General features: G+C 42.4%; 1 protein-coding gene across 2 annotated transcripts; it reads left to right on the top strand.

Moving 5' to 3' along the window:
• The first annotated feature begins 6,839 nt into the window (after positions 1 to 6,839).
• Positions 6,840 to 18,921, top strand: Mpeg1 (macrophage expressed 1). 2 transcript variants are annotated; one of them, XM_048788904.1, is made up of 2 exons: positions 6,840 to 6,953; positions 15,128 to 18,921. In XM_048788904.1, exons 1-2 carry the CDS (start codon positions 6,902 to 6,904, stop codon positions 17,326 to 17,328), a joined length of 2,253 nt encoding a protein of 750 aa, XP_048644861.1. In that variant the 5' UTR covers positions 6,840 to 6,901; the 3' UTR covers positions 17,329 to 18,921. The 2 variants fall into 2 exon arrangements, with proteins under 2 accessions (XP_048644861.1, XP_015333487.1); XM_015478001.2 differs by lacking the exon at positions 6,840 to 6,953 and adding an exon at positions 7,128 to 7,146.
• The last annotated feature ends 151 nt before the right edge of the window (positions 18,922 to 19,072 follow it).

Below are 19,072 nucleotides of genomic sequence, written 5' to 3'. Positions count from 1 at the left end.
TCTATTCACTGCTCTATTCATTCATTATTAGCAGATATTGATTAAATATTAGCAGAGATGTTGAATCTCAACTATGTACTAAACACTGTCCCATGTCCCAACAAGAAAACAATGAACCAAAGACACACTCCTTGCCCAGAGGAGAGAGTCAAACAAAAACTGGATTATCATACAGAGTAATAAATGGAGAGAGTTCTCCTGGAGCACACGAGAAGGGCATCATTGGTACAGTGCTTGCTGGGCATGCACAAGGGCCTGGGTTCAATCCCCAGTACCACAAAAAAAAAAAAAAAATCAAGAAAGGCATCATGCTATCTATCAGTGAATGCTCTGTATCAATTATTGTTTTAATGGGAGGTGCAGTTCGAAGGGCAGGAAATGTGAGGGGGGAAGGGGAGATTAGGTGTGGAAGGAGATGAACAAACCTATAAGGGCATAAGCACAAGCAAGGTTTTTGTTTTTTTTGTGTGTGGGGGGGGGATGTGGTGCTGGGGATTGAACCCAAGACCTTGTGCATGTGAGGCAAGCACTCCAGCAATTGAGTTATTCCCCAGCCCCCTCAAACAGTTGTTTAATCCTCCAAATGACTCCATACAAACTGCAGGAAGCCACCAGGCCTCAGATCCATCCATTGGACGACTAAGAGGAAATTTCCTGCTAGATCTTGTGCACTTTTTGTCTCTAATCCATCAGTGTTCACAGCCATACAGAATTATGTCCAGCTCCTCTGGCCAGCCACTGGAGAAGCCAGATGCCACATGCAGGGGTTCCATGCTCTAGCTGACTCTGGAAGAGATGGGACAAAATAGGTTGTCTCGAGGTCATTCTTGTTTAAGATCTGCAGATACAAGACAGGATGCTCGATTACGTTTGAAGTTTAAGTAAACAATTGAGGATTTCTAGTATGAGCATCCTCCAAATGATACACGGGACATGCTTTTGTTAAAAAAAAATTAGTCATCATATATCTGATTTTTCATTTTTTTAATACTGGAAATTGAATCCAGGAGTGCTTTACCACTGAGGTATATCTCCAGCCCTTTTTTTGTTTTTTATTTTGAGACAGGGTCTCACTATGTTGCTGAGACTGGACTCAAACTTGTGATCCTCTTGCCTTGGCCTCCCTAGTGGCTGGGATTATAGGCATGTACCAATGTACCGGGTAAGTCCTCATTTATTTGAAATTCAAACTTGATTGGTTGTCCTGTAATTGAATTTGTGAAATCTAGCAACTTTACTCTAGTTGAGCTTGAGTTAGAAGCTGCTGGGCCGGTGAAGGAAGCTCTGCTAGAATGCAGCCTCTTCCTAGGGAAGGGGCAAATGGTTTGAAGGTGAAGAGATGAGGATCCTTCAACCCAGGGGAGGAATTATCCTAGCCCAGAACCTGGGAGGCTAGCACTGCTGGAAGAGTCTGGGGAGGGACATAAAGTAAGTCTGATTGATAGGTCTGTGGATTCAGAGGTTTCTAGGAAGAAATCATATTTAAATGGAAATATAAAGAGCAAGCAGGAACCGGCCTCAGCAAGTAGCTGATTTGAATAAACAGCATGCTTCGCCCAGCCTACAGGTAGAAAGAGCACTTCAGGGCTGAGTAACTGCCTCCAGCTACCTATTAGCCTACATGTATCTCAAAACATACCTCTTCCATTTGAATTTGCCTCCAATTCACATTGCCAAAATGTTCTTACATACTTTACAATCCTCAAGCTTGTAAATATTTCACACTCATGTGAGGTTAAAAAGAAAAAACAAAAAGTTTTGTTTTTTTTTAACCCCTAGTAATGGGATTAAACTCAGGAGTGCTTAACCACTGAGCTACATTCCCAGCCCTTTTAATTTTTTATTTTGAGACAGGGTCTCCCTAAATTGCTAGGGCCTCCCTAAGTTGCTGTGGTTGGTCTTGAACTTGCAATCCTCCTGCCCCAGCCTCCCGTGTCACTGGGATTTTGGGTGGGCACCACCATGCCCAGGTCATGTTAGGTTAAAATTGAAGAAGACCTCGTAACTCTCCTGGGAACCTCGTGCCTTGAAGTTACCATACAGGATGGGATTCTTCTCAGTCTTATAGAAACTTTTCACAATTCCCATGGGAAGACGTGTGGAAATATTAAAAAGTTTTTCCTTGTAGGTTAACAGGTGCTTCTCCAAAATCACCAATTGCTCTATCCGTCTTGATCCCTGACCTGGAAACAACTGAATTCCCCATGATCTGTAATAAAGAAATATTTAGCAGAGCAGAGGACTCCCGGGACCCTTGGACTGTGTTCTTCATACATTGCTGTTAGTGAACCAGGTCAACGTAGTCATGTCCTCACCCGACTTTCTCTGTGGACATCAGAACCAATCACTTCTCTTGCTTGGATCACTGACAGTGTCACTCTCAAAGTCACCTCAATAAAGAAAAGCACTACCAACCACCAGAGGATCAGACAGACAATCTGAGATCAGTTAAAATAAGAATTTAAGAATTGATCTGTCCACATCAGGAAGTAGAAAGCCACCATGTCCAGGAGGAATCTAAGCAAAAGTGGAATAACCGCTTCGTGAGGCTGTATTAGCGAAAACTCAAGCACTGGCTGGGGGCAGCTCCTTTCTCATCGAGGGAGTCTATGATGCTATCATTTTAAATTGGGGGTCAGTAAACTACAGATCTGAAGCCAAATCCAGCCCATCCATTTGTGCAAATAACTATTTATTGGAACGCAATGATGCATTCCAATTTACAGGTCATCTGCTTTTGCATCACAAGATGCAAAATTGTAACCTAATTTCTTCAATTTTAACCTAACACCATGGCTAAGGAAACACAGAAATCATTTGGGTGCAAAGCCTGAAATATTCACTTAGCTGATCATTTATACCAAAAAAAAAAAAAAAATTGTCCACTTGTTTTAAAGGATGTGAAGGTGTCATTAATCGTTTCTAATTTACCTGTGTCATGAACCCATAGAGACCAGGTTGTTTTTCTTAAAGTGATACATGCCTTTGCTGAGGTTATTAGGAGAAAATATTCAGGCATCCCTTCTGACTTCACGTGGCTTTCCACTCTGCCCTCGTGGACCAGAGGAACATCAAGTTCCTGAGATGCTGTGACATGCTTTTCCCCCCATTCCTATTTTAGAAGGATTGAACTACAGAATCATCTGGAGACGGCAACAGTAAGCTCAGCAAAGCTGGAAGGTGAACTGCATTGCGTTCCTGCGGCTCTGTGTAGACATTTTCATGAAAGGCTGCAGTCAATCCTCTTTGCAACTTTATCTACTAATACAAGTCTATGCTGTTGTTTGGTCCACAGTGGGAGGAGGTGAAAATTTAGGGAGACTCCAGAACTTGCCCGACATCACAGTAGGAGTCAGGATGCTGCCTGTATTCTGGAACCTCACTTTTCACATCTCTGTGTGTCAGGCTAGCGAGATATTTGAGTGACAATGGGAAGCAGAACAAAATCTGGGGACTGGATATTTCCACAACCCAGTTCAGAATTTTTTTCCCCCTCAGTACTAGGAGATTAGACCCAGGAGTACTTTACCACTGAGCTGTAGCCCCAGCCTTTTTTTTTTTTTTTTTGAGACAGGGACTTGCTAAATTGTTGAGGCTGGCCTTGAACTTGATATCCTCCTATATCAGCCTCTGGAGTAGATGGCATTGCAGATGTGTGCCACCATACTTGGTGCAGTCCAGGCTTTTAATCTCATATTTAGATTACCAAAAATTAAAAGAGACAAGAGGAATATTTCGGTAGAGGGCCTGAAGCACCCAACTCCAAATAATCTTGTGATGGAGGAACCACCTCAATGAACTCACTTGCCTTTATTTAATGTGTTCAGGGTGGTTTTAGGAAGAAAAAAAATGATAGTAACATTCACTTTGTTTCAGTTAAAAGCCCATCTGATGATCTGGTGGTAGAAATGGCAACCAAGCCAGGTGTGGTGTCTCAAAATAAAAATATAAAAAGGGCTGGGGATGTAGCTCTGCAGTAAAGCACTCCTTTAATTCAATCCCCGGTACCAGAACAACAAACAAACAAACAAAAACAGTGGGAGGAGGGAAGTCAAACAAAGTCTGTGTAATGGGGGGTGGGCTCTTTCTTCTTTAGTTTTTTTGCACAATGGAAGTATAACTTTCAATTACACTGTGTTCCAAACCCAAATTTTCAAGTGGCAAGGAGGAAAAAGAACAGAAGGGAGTAGTCAATAGCAATATTTAAAAAAAAAAAAAAAAAAAGCCAGAGAAAGTGAGAGGAAGAAAGAAAGGAAGAAAATATTCAGCCCCTTGGTTTTTTTGGGATTGACTTACTTAGCATGATATTCTCCAACTCCATCCATTTACCTGCAAATGCTATGATTTTATTCTTTTTTAATGCTGAGTAACATTCCATTGTGTACGTGTACCACAGTTTCTTTATCCATTCGTCTATGGAAGGGCATCTAGGTTGGTTCAGGGATGAGGTGTAAGTCCATAGTGGAGAGCTGGCCCATCATGCCCAAGGCCCTGGATTCAATACCCGGCGTCACACACACACAAAATAAAGAGGAAGGTAGAAAGCCCTAAGAAACAAGAGAATAACATGGTTTAGGCTACCAAACCATGGCCTAGCTTTTAATGGGAATATACAAAATTTCCCACGGGCCTTTGGTTTTTCCCCTTCATAGTAGAAGGAACCATGAAACCTTGCTGTTGTTTTTGTGATTAGTAGACTGACAATCCTGATGGGAAGAACAGCATCGAAGAAGGAGCTGACAAACAGCTCTCAAAATATCAAGTTATCAGGTTGGTTTTGTTTTAATTTGTTTCCTGGTACCAGGGATTGAACCCAGGGATGTTAGACCACTGAGCACCATCCCCAGCCTTTTCTACATTTTTATTTATTTATTTATTTATTGTGGTGCTGGGGATTGAGCCCAAGGCCTTGTGCATGCGAGGCAAGCACTCTACCAACTGAGCTATATCCCTAGCCCAATTAATTAATTTATTTTTATATGTGGTGCTGAGAATAGACTCCAGTGCCTCACACATGCTAGGCGAGTGGTGTTCTACCACTGAGCCACAACCCCAGCCCCTATATTTTATTTTAAGACAGAATCTCGTTAAGTTGCTTAGGGCAACTTTATGCTTTATTTTGAAACATGATCCCACTAAGTTGCTGTGGATGGCTTGAACTCAAAATCCTCCTGCCTCAGCCTCCCGAGCTGCTGGGATTATAAATGTGCATCATCGGGTTAAAAATTAATTTGGGGAGGAGGGTAAACAAAACAAAACAAAACAGAGGAATAGAAGATCAGTGGAGTAGACAAAGGGGAATGAAGGGGAGGGAGGAGGGACGGGATGGGAAAAGACAGTGGAATGGATCTGACCTAACTTTCCTATGTACATGTATCAATAGACCACAGTGAATCTCACTGTCCTGCTCATCACAAGACACAAATTAAAACAAAAACAAAAACAAACTATAAGTAAGTAGCCAAGAGATCAGCAGAGTAAAGGGAAGGAAAGCAGGGGCCGGGGAGGAGAAGGGGAAATACTGGTGTTACAAAGGCTGGGTCCGTGTCCCCCATGCCAGTTCAATAACAAGGATGTGATTTTGAGGAAAAGGGAAAAGAAGATTTATTGCTTTGCTAGCAAAGGAGAAATACAGGGGACTCCTGTCCCAGAGGCTGTGATTCTGCCCATCAGCAGGAACAGGCGGCCTTCCAAAGAGGTGATTCAAAGGCTACTTCCCATGTGTTCTCTGTTGGAGTTGGAGTTCACTTGTTAATTTGGGAGATAAATCATTTCTGAGATCTTCTGGTGCCATCCCCAAAGTCTGGTTTGCATTGTTCCTGTGGTGGGTGTGAACAGATAACTCTGTTTAGGATGAGGAAGAAAGGTAATCCTATTTCCCCTGAGATAAGGGGGAGAGGGAGAAAGGGGGAGAGAGAGAGGGAGAAAAGGGAGGAACAGGGAAAGAGAAAGAGAAAGAAACATGTTCACTTTAAAAATAATTTTCAGTGGCAGAGCAGCAATTGCTGTATTCAAAGCATAAAATGGACACTGTTATACTTGGACGCTGATTAGAACACATTACATTCTATGCTCTTATGATTATGTCAAAATAAATCCCATTGTCACGTAAAACTAAAAAGAACGGGGGGAAAAACAACTGTCCAGAAAAGTATATATTGTCACTTTGTTCATTGCTACTGTAACAAGGACTCTTCAAAAGTCTCTTCACTTTTGCCTGCAAATGTCCCATGAGTGATTAGAGGAGCATTAAGGACCAGGCCTCTCTGCCTCCAGTTTGCATGGAGTCTCCTTTGCTCCTGGTCACCTTGGATTCCAGAAAGGAGAGGTCAGATCAACCAAAGTCTTGTGACTAGTGGAAGATACCCCTCAGGCTAGAGTACTTTCTTTTGCCTACAAGGCATCACCTGACCCATCCTGAGATGATAATGGATGGACCACAATTGACCAAGATCGCTTGCTTTGGCAGCCGTGTGACGTCTCCAGCTAGGTAAACCCCCATTTCTGACCCTCCTTCCCCTTTCTATAAGTCCTCAAAATCATTGTCAGTCCCTTGAAGGCAGGGCTAAGGACATGGGTCCCCTTATCTTCTGGGTGTAGCTGCACTGATTAATATGCCTTTCATGCTTTTTCACTTACCTTTGTGTTTGGTTCTGGGGACAAGTGGCTGGACCTGATCTGTTGGATGCCCAGGGTCAGACCTCTGGCCTAGGACTCTGGTAACAGCCCCACCAGGAGGAAGCATGCCCTTTGGCATTATCTACTTGTAATTAGCTGACCTCAACCCTAAAGGGCAGAGAAGGAGGGACCCAAGCAGCTGCTGAAATTATATTTATTTCAGGATCTCTCCCTTTCTTTCCACTTTGCGATAGAACTGGCTGCTTTTTACCGTCATCTGTTGATGCGGAGAAACAAACTTTTGAACTCTCTGAGCTCTGGACATCTGACCCCTGGTAAGTTCTCCTGAACACAGCACATTGAACCTCCCCACTTTTTTCCTTGTCTTTGGGGATCATTTGTGCCAATGTGGCTTCTTTTCAACTGATTTGGACTTGTGCCATTTGATTAACAGGGAAGTTTGAATTCTGATCCGTGGATTCTATAGCAAGAAAGGAACTTAAACTTCTCTGAGAAACAAGAAACAAGGTTGGTTTGAGGAGATCTCTGGTCACTTGCATAAGAATGGAAAACACTAATTCTGTGAAGTTGTCCCCTAGAGAGAATTTTGGCTTTCTGATTTAATTATAGCTATAAACCTAAAAGGTGACTTACTGTTGTAGTGCAGCATGTCCTGGGTACCTGGAAGTGCACTCTGGTTTAATCAGTTGTTTTATGAGTTCTGTTGTCGGTAAGTCAGGTTGTTACTCTGCTTCTGATGACTGATGATAAAGGCCAAAAGAATCTGATGGCTGGCTGCCACCATCCCTGCTGGAAAGTTATTTTACTTGATAAATGGTTCTTTGTTCTAGGCTGGTTGGTTTGCATATCCTCTATTTTAGAACCCTTATCAGAACGTTGCTTATTAGCATTTATTTGGTCTTTTTCTCCTATATCTCTCCTTTACATAAATTTACCTTTTTGCTTTTTGTCTTTTTTTTTTTTTCTCCGGGTCATTGCAACCTTTGCCCCTTTGAATCCAAAACACAGATCCACTCTTTAGCTCAGAAGGCTGAAATTTTGGGAGAAGTGACATTTCCTCCAAAATGGGAAATCAACTCAAGGATGGAGGGAAGCATTTGGAGACAAATCCTGTCTGGCACTCCAGCCAATTTTACATTCAATGACCAAGGGGCCTAATGTTTAAAAAAATGATGGACATTTAATATTCCAAAATTGGTTTTCTTGCACACTGATCTAGAGTCACTGGGAAATAAAGCAAGGATTTATCAACCAGATAGTTCTCCAAAATATGATTTCTCTCATGCTATACAAAAGAAATTTCCCTTTGTAAGGGTTTCTCCCTGTCTTGATGAATTTTTTTCTTGTTCTTTTTGTACTGGGGATTGATCTAGGAATTCTTTACCACTGAGCTAAGTCCCCAGTCCTTTTTATTTTCTTTTTTAAGTTTGAGGCCCAGTCTCACTTAATTGCTCAGGGCCTCCCTAATCTGTTGAGGCTGGTCTTGAATTTGATTTGGGAAACTCCTGCCTTAGCAGTTGCTGGGATTACGGACATTCGCCTCCCCACTGGGCTTGATTAACTCTTAAAATAGGAAAAGATATTAACTTAGGTCTGCTTGAGCCTCACTCTTAAAACTTTTTCTTTCTTGAGGGCTTGATCTATGCCCTACTGAATGGTGTTCGTATTAATTTCTGTGTCTTTGAGATGTAAATTTTCTACCTTGTTTTCACTAAGTCACACCTTTGGAAATGCAGATTTAAGATTAAGGATTGCTTAGAGCTATAGTAATATCAGCAGCCAAACTTTTTAAAAACTGTCAATGATAAATCTAAACAAAAGCTATAAAACCTTTGTTTTCTACTTTTTCTTATGTTTGTGTACACGTGTGTATTGTGTGTTTTTTCTACATTGTATGAAATTGGCTTATCAAGAAACAAGCACTTACAAATTTAAAGACATAACCCCAAATGCCTTTTAGTTTACATTACTTAGGTAAATCTTTTAAAAAAATAAAGTTAATATAAATTTGTTAGTAAGATAAAATAAAGATATCTTTAGAATTATAAAAACACACTATTTTGTTGTTGTTCTTTTGCCCAGGTTATCTGCCAATCAGAACTGTATTTTTCTCTGTTAAGATGCTTAAGGTGCAACTTCCTTTGCTTTTAGACTTTTTCTTTGGCAAAATAATAATAGTAACAACAACAATGTTGCCAAAAGCTGGGTTCTTGTCCCAGAAGCTGAAATAACTACAAGGACACGGTTTTGGAAAAAAGAAAAAAGAAGGTTTATTGCTTTGCTAGCACAGGAGATATTCCGGGAACTGGGGCCTTCTAAAGAGGTGATTCAAAGTTCCATTCCACAGGTTCTCTGTTGGAGTTGTAATTCACTTGTTCATTTGGGAGATAGTCATTTCTGAGAACTTCTGCTACCATCCCCAAAGTCTAGATTACTTATTTCCTATGGTGGTTGTGTACTCCAGGACAGATAAATCTACCTAAAATAGAGAAAAAAGGTAATCCTGTTTCCTCCGAGATTAGGGCAGGGGAGAGAGGTAGAGAAAGAAACATACCCATTTTAAAAATAATTTTCAGTGCCAAAGCAGCAAGGGCTATATTCAAAGCATAATGTGGACACTGTTAGAACAACAATAAGAATAGCTTAAAATGTTAACTATACTTGTCTGATATTGGTTTTCATGTGCAAGTTTTCTTCTTTTCTTTATCTTGTGGTGCTGGAGATCAAACCCAGGGCCATGAGCATGCCAGGCATGCACTCCACCACTGATCTACATCCCCAACCTGTTTTTGCTTTATTTTATCTTGGCAGGGGTGGTGGTGGTGGTGGCCAGTATTAGGATAAATGCTTTGGCTGTGGTGGTAGGGTGGTGGTACTGGAGGTTGAACCAAGAAGCTCTCTGCCACTGAGCTGCATCCCCAGCTCTGTCTGTCTGTTTGTTTATGTTTTTGTTTTTAAGACAGTTGCTCAGACTGACCTCAAACTTGAAATCCTCCTGCATCCATCAGCCTCCTGAGTTGCTGGGATTACAGGTGTACATCACCATGCCCAACTCATGGGTAATCTAAACATAGCCGTTAAAATGGGCAGTTAAGGTAGATGTAAATGGAATAAACATTTATAAACATATGAGTCATTTGTAAGTTAAAATACTAACCATTAATTTTATATATAAGTTCACGTATTCTTGGTTTCTTGATTCTATAAGATCTCTTTCTCTAGCTACACAGATAGATATGTGTATATATTATATAGACGTATTTGTAAACATGTAAATATAACATATAATATATTACATATATAAAAATACATATTTGTAACAAGGACTTAGACTTCACTTTTGCTTGCAAATGTTTGATAGGTGTCTAAAAAAGGAAATTAAGTGCTCTTATCTTATAGTCTTTCTATTTGATTTAGGTTTATATGTGATCGACTTGACAAATTATAGGTTTTATGGATGCTAATCAGATGTCAAAGGTATATTAATATTATAAATTATGCTTCTTGGTTCAGAACTATTATACAAAGAAATGTGGTTTTGCCTCGTTAATTTTGTGTTTTCCCTCTAAAACTTTATAACTGTTGACTCAGGAGACTGAGGCAGGAGGGTTGCAAGCTCGAGGCCAGCCTCAGCAACTTGGCAAGGCCCTTAGCAATTTAGTGAAACCCTGTCTCAAAAATAAAAAATAAAAAGGACTGGGGATGTTCTCAGTAATGAAGCACCCCTAGGTTCAATCCCCAGTTCAAAACAAATTTTTTTTTTATAACAGTTGCCTGTTAGTATTTTGTAGAAGTACAACTTCTAATAGAATAACCTGAGTCAATTTGGAATACTAAGACATCACCTATAGGAGAGATAGGATATAACTGGCTCTCTGTATTGATACTGACCCCAATTAAATAGAAGAGGAAAAACTGTAAAATTGCAAAAGTTAAAATTAAGACCCACTATTCCCCTTTTAAGGCTGGTGGAACTCTTCTGGGGGTGTTCAACAACAGACACAATGACCAAAATCCGAAAATAAAATGGCTAAGAAAAATATAATTAATATTTTGGTTCTTGTCCTTCAAAGTCAGCCAGGTCCCTAGGAATAATAGGAGCCCTCTAAGGGTCCTGCAACTCTGGTCCTCCAACCTTCTGATCCCGGGATTGTGAGGACCCTAGAAAACAGGAAGCTAACCTGTGCATGGTGCAAAGAAGAGGGTCATTGGAGAAGGAAATGTCTGCAGCGTTTACAAAGGAATCCACATGTGGTCAGCAAGCCCCTGACCCATTCTGGCAGGTGGCATAACTAGAAGAGGAAAAAAGTGAAGGAGCCCAGAGGCTCCTCACAAGTTCCTAAAAATAACCCCTGAGGAGTCTCAGCTGACCTTAACAGTAGAAAAGAAAGAGGTTAGGTTTTGGCCAAAATATAGGTCATCTGCTTGGTCTCAAACACCCAACAGGGAAGTATGACCAAAGACAAATGTACAACTATGAGGGTAGAGAAAAAGCCGAAGGGAAGCCATGCAGGACAATTGAAAGAGAAAGGCAGTGGTCCTTTTAAATGTAACTTGAGATGTGCACTTGTGTCAGCCTTACCAGAAATAAGTAAAGCTGAAAGTTATTTTTTTAATTAATTAATTGATCAACTTGTTTTTGTAGTACTGAGGATTTAACCCAGGGATGCTGTACCACTGAGCTGAGCCCCCAGCCCTTTCTAAATTATTTTGAGAAAAATTTTGCTAAATTTCCCAGGGTGACCTCCAACTTGGGATCCTCCTGCCTTAGCCTCCCTAGTTGCTGAGATTTCAGGTGTGGGCCACTGTGTCCTGCAAAACTGACACATTACGAAGATGGGGTTCTTAGACATGACTGCCTGCCTCTGAAGCCCTTCCACCCCGCACCTCCACACAGAGGGCAGAACTCAATGGGGCTAAGGACTAATTCGTGCTTTTCACCATTACCTTTTCTGTTTGGTTTTTGGGGCCAGTGGCTGAACCTGATTTGTTGAATTTCCAGAACTCAGTCTCAGCTACTCACACCTCTGAGATTTTTTTCCAGAATGAAGCTTATAAAACTTCAGAGTCTGTGAAGTCCTAGTGCTCCACGGATCCATTTAGCAATTATTGGTTTTTTTGATGAGTCTTCTAGATTCCTGCTGCAAATAAGAAGGGGGAGGGTCCCGGCAAACACGACTGTTTCAGAGCACAGGCGAGATGCAGAAGTAGGCAGAACCTGAACTATTTCCAAGCCCATGCAGAACTGAACCTCAGACGTGAATCACGGTTTTGAGCCACATGAGATGGTTTCAGAAGTTTGCACGTGTTCAAACTGAGAAAGAAGGCAGACATGGGACTTCCCTCTTGCTTCTTGTTGGAGGAAGTGAAATTGCTTTTCAGCACTGCAGATATATACCTTTTGTGGAAGAGGTGCCTCTTTCTGTTAAAGGTCAAAGTTCAGCGTTTTGCCACAGCCCCTACTCCTCCCGGGTGGCCATCTGGTGAGCATATGTGACTGCATATGCGTTTCGGTAAAAATAAAAAAAAAAAATAGAAAATAAAAAAGATGATTTCTTTGTGGAAGGATTAAGACAGGAAAGGGTGCAGGTGAGACACTGGGTCCAGCTCTCCCTGGCCCACTTCCTCACACTCTGCGGGTACAGGAAACTCTTCCTGCCCCTGGCAGACCCAATGCGGTTGAGCCCAAATTTCCCATCCTTCGACTTCTCCTTTCCTTGTTGGCCCTGAGTCGAAGAGAACTTCTTTGAGCACAGGAATTGCAGAGTCCATCCGTTTGGACCATTTTAGGCTTATGAAAATTCCAGAAATAATTTTTCTTTTTAAAAAATATAGGTATTTTCGGGGGAGGGGTTACTTTTTTCCTGAATACAAAAATGATTTTTTTTTGTACTATTGCTACTTGGTAGTTGGTAGATTCTCAGCAAGAAATTCTTAAATAAGTAAGACATGCTCATTGTTGAAAACTTAGTAAAACAGAGAAAAGAGGGAGGGGAAATCAAATTATTCATAAACCTAACAATGTGATATAATCACTGTCAATTGGTTGGTATACAGATTCCTCTAGTTACAGTTATAACTATCATATCACACATATGTTATAACACATATATTACATAGTTGGGGTCAAGTTGGATGTGTATCATCCTTTTATCACCACATCGTGACATAAGAATCACTCACTTATTAAAATAATTATGATATTTTAGTATATAATTTCATTCTTGTTGGCTTTTTTTCTCTATCTTCAGTTTTTTTTTTTTTTAATTGAAGAGGAAGGCTACAGCAAAAAACAAAAGAAAAGTTTTTTAAAGCCAGGCATGATGGTACCCGCCTATAATCCCAGCAACTCTGGGGGCTGAGGCAGGAGGATTGCAAGTTCGAGATCAGCCTCAACAACTTGGCAAGACCCTAAGCAACTTAATGAGACCCTGTCTCAAGATAAAAAATAAAAAGGGCTGGGGATGTGGCTCAGTGGCTGAGTGCCCCTGGGCTCAATTGCCAGTATCACAAAACAAAAATAATAATTTAAAAAAAAGACGATGACTAGCTATTTAAATATTTAGTAACACCTGAATATAGAGTTGTCTATATTCACCTTGCCTGGATTCTCATTGCAGAAGAGTGAGGTCTCAACAGGATCTAGCAAAGAGAAAACAGTAAGAATCGTGAGCACACCTCCAACCAAGTGTAAGAAGGAGAGTATTCCCATCCTCAGGAACCATCCCTAAAACATTTGAAAAGAAGCATGCAGATATTGAGTTATTGAAAGTACTCAAGGGAGCTGAACTGTCATTCCTCTAATTCTGGGATCTTTGCTGAGGTATAAACTTATAACTCACTGATTACAACTTAGCCAGAATATCCTGTGCAGATGTTTGGCACTCTAGCCAAGCATGGACTAGACATTGGTTCATAAGTCAAGCCTTCTTGAGTGACTAGTGTAAGTCAATTCCCCAAAGGATGATAACTGTGGCCTGAATAGCCCCAGAATGTGGTATTTCTGTATTTACAGATCACCATCAGGGGTTTAAAACTATCACTAGTGAAATTCAGCCTGTGAAGCTAGGCAGCTTGCCTCATCTTTTTCTAAAACACTTCTTGGCTGCATCAGTGACAGCCCTAGTTAACTTGATTCCTTGGAACCTGCTTCTTAGGTGACAGCACAGTGATACTCCTGGGTTGAGACATGACTCCTTGAAGCCTCAGCACCTGGTTTATGGTCTGATTTTGAAAACAGGAGGGTACAATTGGGAGCTTGCTTCATTAACTGCTCTGGATTCCCTGGCTACCACTAACGGTACTAAGACCCACTCTAATTATCCCAAAGAATTAATTGAGCTGGGCTTCAATTAATCCTGGAACTAGAGCAATGGGTCAAGAGACATTGTTCTATATTATGGGGTCTAACTGACCTGGCATCAACACACAAAAGGAAATTCATGACATATGTTTTCCTAATGATATATAAAAAAAAGAATTGTTGCTTTAAAACAAATAAAGAGGCACATCCTTTTTTATGCACCTGTGCCAATGATATGCACTTAGAAATAGGATAAAAAGGCATAAGAGATACCAGAGGTACAACTTATTGCAAACTGCATGCACATGGAAGATTATGTAAATGCATGTACACACGTACATATAATCCTTGTCCACTGTGTGTTTTGTAAATCAGAATCTTTGGGTAAATCAGTCAAGCAAAATTTTAAAACATCAAAAATCTAGATTATAGCATGTGTTTGTCTTTGCTTGAGCATTTCTAACTGAAAGGAAATAACAACACAGTGTGGGGGTTCCCTACCCTCACTCTGAATGCTTAGAACAATGCAGACTGAGGTTTCCCAGCAGACAGCAAACAGAATCCTTGTGGGCACATTAAGCTCTGGTTCAGATAACTCCATCTCCAAAGCCAGGACTATCAGCACTTACAACGATAAATGTGTTTATCTGTGGACTTTCACCATCAGGTTAATGGTGGAATTAATTTCCCCAATGAAATTTTCACCATTCCTCAGTTGCTTTCCCTATAGTCTGAGTGGGTAGGGTGGAGGCGGGGTATCTCAGTAAGGGTGATATGTCCACTACCCTCTGCATTTCCAGTAAAAGGAAACTGTCCCTGGAGTCCCAGGAGAGAGAAGTCAAGCAAAATTTAAAACATCAAGTCCAAGACAGTGAACAAACAACCCAATCCAGAGCCTTTGGGTGGGGAAGTGGTAAGCCACGGAGTCACGATTTTTGGGTGCCCACTACTGCTGCAGAGTAACCAGCTGCAGATAGGGAACACAGGGCAGTGAACTTTGAAGCACAGGACTCTGTTTGCGTACTGGCAGAACATAAGTTTTGCAAAGTTTTAATAGACTTCAATATTCCAACCAACTTTCATTTCCCCGTTTTGCAATGGCGTTAAACTAAAAGAGGAACCGTTGACTTGAGGAGAACAGTTGAAATTTCTGTTTCAGCCACTGCTTTCTTTTCCATCTTTCAGGGTGCTCGCTGGCTGCTGCTTCAAGCTGTTGTGGGGCCGGGGCTGTCAGCACCATGAGCAGCTTCAGGGCTGCCTTCGTCTTCTGGGCTGTGGTGGCCTGCGCTAAACCAGACCTGCCTCTAGGAGAGAAAGAAGAGACTGGAGTTCAAAGATGCAAGAATGCCTTGAAAATCCCTGTGCTGGAGGTCCTCCCCGGAGGGGGCTGGGATAATCTGCGCAACGTGGACATGGGACAGGTGATAGAGTTGAACTATACCGACTGCAGAACCACAGAGGATGGACAGTACATCATCCCCGATGAAGTTTTCACCATTCCTCAGAAACAGAGCAACCTGGACCTGAACTCGGAAATCCTGGAATCCTGGATGAATTACAAGAGCAGCATCTCTTCTTCCATCAACATGGAGATCTCTGTTTTTTCCAAGGTCAATGGCAAGTTCTCCACTGAATTCCAGAGGATGAAGACCCTTCAAGTGAGGGACCAAGCTGCGACGACTCGTGTTCAGGTAAGAAACCTGATCTACACAGTCAAAATCGACCCAGCCTCCAAACTCAGCTCAGGATTTATGAAGGACCTCATGGACATCTCTGACTTTCTAGCGAACAATCAGACAAGAATGGCCACCTACCTGGCAGAGCTCCTGGTCCTCAACTATGGCACCCATGTCATCACTAGTCTGGAAGCTGGAGCTATTCTCATGCAGGAGGACCATATCAAGTCCTCCTTCCTCCAGGACAGTCAGAGCAACCATATAGGTGTGACCGCGTCTGCCGGAGTTTCCTTCTTAAACACCGTGAACTTCAAAGCATCCGTGAACGTCACCTACCAGGATGACTTGACCAAGAGCTACCTCGCAAACCGAACCAACTCCAGGGTTCAGAGCATCGGAGGGGTTCCCTTTTACCCAGGCATCACCCTCCAAACCTGGCAGCAGAGTACCACCAACCACCTGGTGGCAATAGACCGTGCTGGCCTGCCCCTGCATTTCTTCATCAAGCCGAACACGCTGCCTCAGTTGCCTGGTCCCTTGGTGAGTAAGCTGTCACAAACGGTGGAAACTGCTGTGAGACAGTATTACAACTTCAACACCTACCCCGGGTGTACTGATATCAACTCACCCAACTTCAATTTTCATGCCAATACAGATGATGGCTCCTGTGAGGGGAAAATGACCAACTTCTCCTTTGGTGGGATTTATCAAGAATGCACTCAACTCACAGGGAGCAGGAGTGCTCTCCTTTGCCAAAAGTTGCAGCAGAAGAATCCACTCACTGGCAATTTCTCCTGCCCTGCTGGCTACTCTCCAGTCCATCTGCTGACTCAGGTCTATGAGGAGGGCTATAGTCAGTTGGAGTGTGAGGAGAAGTGCTATTGGGTCATCTTCTGCAGTACGGTGTGTGAAGATGTATTCCAGGTGTCAAAGGTTCAATTTAGGGTTTTTTGGTGCATGGTCAAGGACCAAGTACCTGCAAACTCAGGACTTCTTTTTGGGGGCCTCTTCAGCAGTAAGAGTGTGAACCCGATGACAAATTCACAGTCCTGCCCAGTTGGCTACATCCCAGTGCGCCTCTTTGCAAGCCTCAGTGTTTGTGTTTCTCTGGACTATGAGATGGGATACAAGTTTTCTGTCCCCTTTGGTGGGTTCTTTAGTTGTGCAGTTGGGAACCCCTTGTTAAAGTCTTCTGTATCCACAGAGGGGGTACCCTCTCTGAAAAAGTGTCCCGAGGGCTTTAGCCAACACCTAGCTGTCATCAGCGATGGATGCCAAGTGTCCTACTGCATCAAGGCTGGGGTCTTCACGGGTGGGTCCCTGCCCCCCGCCAGGCTCCCACCTTTCACCAGGCCACCCCTCCTAAGTCAGAGCACCAACACTGTCTTAGTGACAAACAGAGAAATTGCCAGATCCTGGATTAAAGACTCCCAGACCCACCGATGGCGGCTGGGGGAACCTCTGGAGCTGCGCAGAGCCATGAAAGTCATCCATGGGAACAGCAAAGGCCTGTCGGGAGGGGCAACAGCTGGGATCACAGTGGGAGTCACCACCGTCCTGGCAGCTGTCATTGCCTTGGCTATCTATGGCACCCGGAAATACAAGAGAAGGGAATACCAGTTATTCGAGGAGGAGAGGAGGAATTTGACTTCAGAGATTCTACCCCCCGAAGACTTCCCCGCCTCAGAGCTGCAGCAAAGCCCAGCTTAAATCTTCCTGGGGAAACAGTGCTGTCATCTCTGACCACAGCTTCAGCGCACGTCTGTCATGTCTTCCCTCTCCACTTTTGCCTTCCTAAGTATTGAGGTGTCAATGGAACAAAAAACAGGTATAACTTTGTGACTTCTTAATTAGGTCTCTGAGCCAGGAAATGCAATGAGCTACAAGAACGAGATTGGAGGTGGGGAGAGGGAGCAATCTTGACTCTCACTAAGCAAAAGCTACCCCGGGGATTAAAATGGAGAGGAAGTGTCTTTTCCCATATTTGTGCATGTGTCACAAGACAGGAGGGAGAAAATAGATGTCTGAATTTGGAATCTATGCATTTCGTCTGAAGTCTGCAGTGGTTTCCAATCTGGGAGCTGTCAGAGTTCCTGTAAAGCACCATCTCTATTTTGTGTTTTAAAAAGCTGTCTTGATTTTTTTTATGATCCTAGAGACAGACAGAGCCCTAGAGACACAGGAAACCCCACTTGGCCACTGATTTCAGCTTTGAGGGCTCTGGGTCAATGGGCTACTATCTCCCCCCAGCTCATCTGAAAGGAAAGATGTTGCCTAAACCAATGCCCCTTCTCCCAGCTGCCTTAGGATTAGGACTTCCTGAGACCAGACCACTCTTGGACTTCTGACTAGTGTCCACAAGTCCTATGAATATATTTCAACTTATAGACTTCTACTAGGAGGCCATGGGTGAAGAGATTACAGGGACACATGTAGTAAAAAAAAAACTGCAAAAGACTCCGGTGCTCAGGGAAAATTGGGATTCTTATTCCCAACCAGCTAACTGATGTCCTCCTCGAGATCGTCCTAGATGAGGCACTGAGGGGAGATGTCGATTTCATAGATCAAACATTATGATTTTGTGTTCTGTGCTACCCAAATATACCCCCTTCCTCTTCTGTGGATGGCCTGCACCCTTCCTGTCTTCCCATCACAAGCCTGGGTGCAGGGGCTCATGTGCACAGACACACCACATTCCAACAGTAAGCGAGAATCCACTCCAAGTATCATTTCCTCCCTAACCAAAACACTGTAGAAAGCACCAACTGCTTTACCTGGTAGAAAAGGGACAGAGGTGATCCAATCTTTGTCTTTACATGAACTGAAAAAGGCATCCAGAGCCACTTGTGACATTTAGAGCAGCTTCAGACTGAGTTTCCTGGGGCATCTAGCAGGATGCATGACTGCCACCTGGAAGTGTGTGGGGCTTTGCTCAACTTGAACGCCAGTATTGTCTAATTGCAGTCACCTCCACAACATCAATGCTCCTCCACATTAAAAAAAAAAATTACACATACATTTGCCATATCAGATGTTGCCAGTGAGTTATCTTCTATGAAGGATACTTTGTTCTCTCCTTGTTGATGTTCACAATGAAGGGTTTGAGCTGACAGCAGGCTTTTTTTCTGAAGAGCATGTTGTCTCAGACTGTGGGAAGGTGGGAGTAAGAAAACTCAATTGGTTTCCAACTGAGATAGAGAACAGATTTTGAGCCCCTCTTACCTGACTGTCCATTCAAGGACACCAATCTCTGTAACCTCTTCCCTTTACCCTGCCCCTTAAGCATTAAAATGTTTTTAAATACCTGGGTGTTTGTATGTTTCAGCTAACCTAACTTCTTTTCTGAAAATATTGACTTTATGAAATCTTTAACAATTAACCATCAGAATGGCAAAGTACAGCCAAAGGTTGCCAGACTTTAAATGCATTAACTGCCCATTGAAATCAAAGTTCT

The sequence above is a fragment of the Marmota marmota genome, unplaced genomic scaffold, assembly GCF_001458135.2.
Source record: "Marmota marmota marmota unplaced genomic scaffold, marMar, whole genome shotgun sequence".
NCBI classification, from domain to species: domain Eukaryota; kingdom Metazoa; phylum Chordata; class Mammalia; order Rodentia; family Sciuridae; genus Marmota; species Marmota marmota.
The sequence above is the reverse complement of the archived record's forward strand: the minus strand, read 5'-3'. Positions and strand labels throughout refer to the sequence as shown.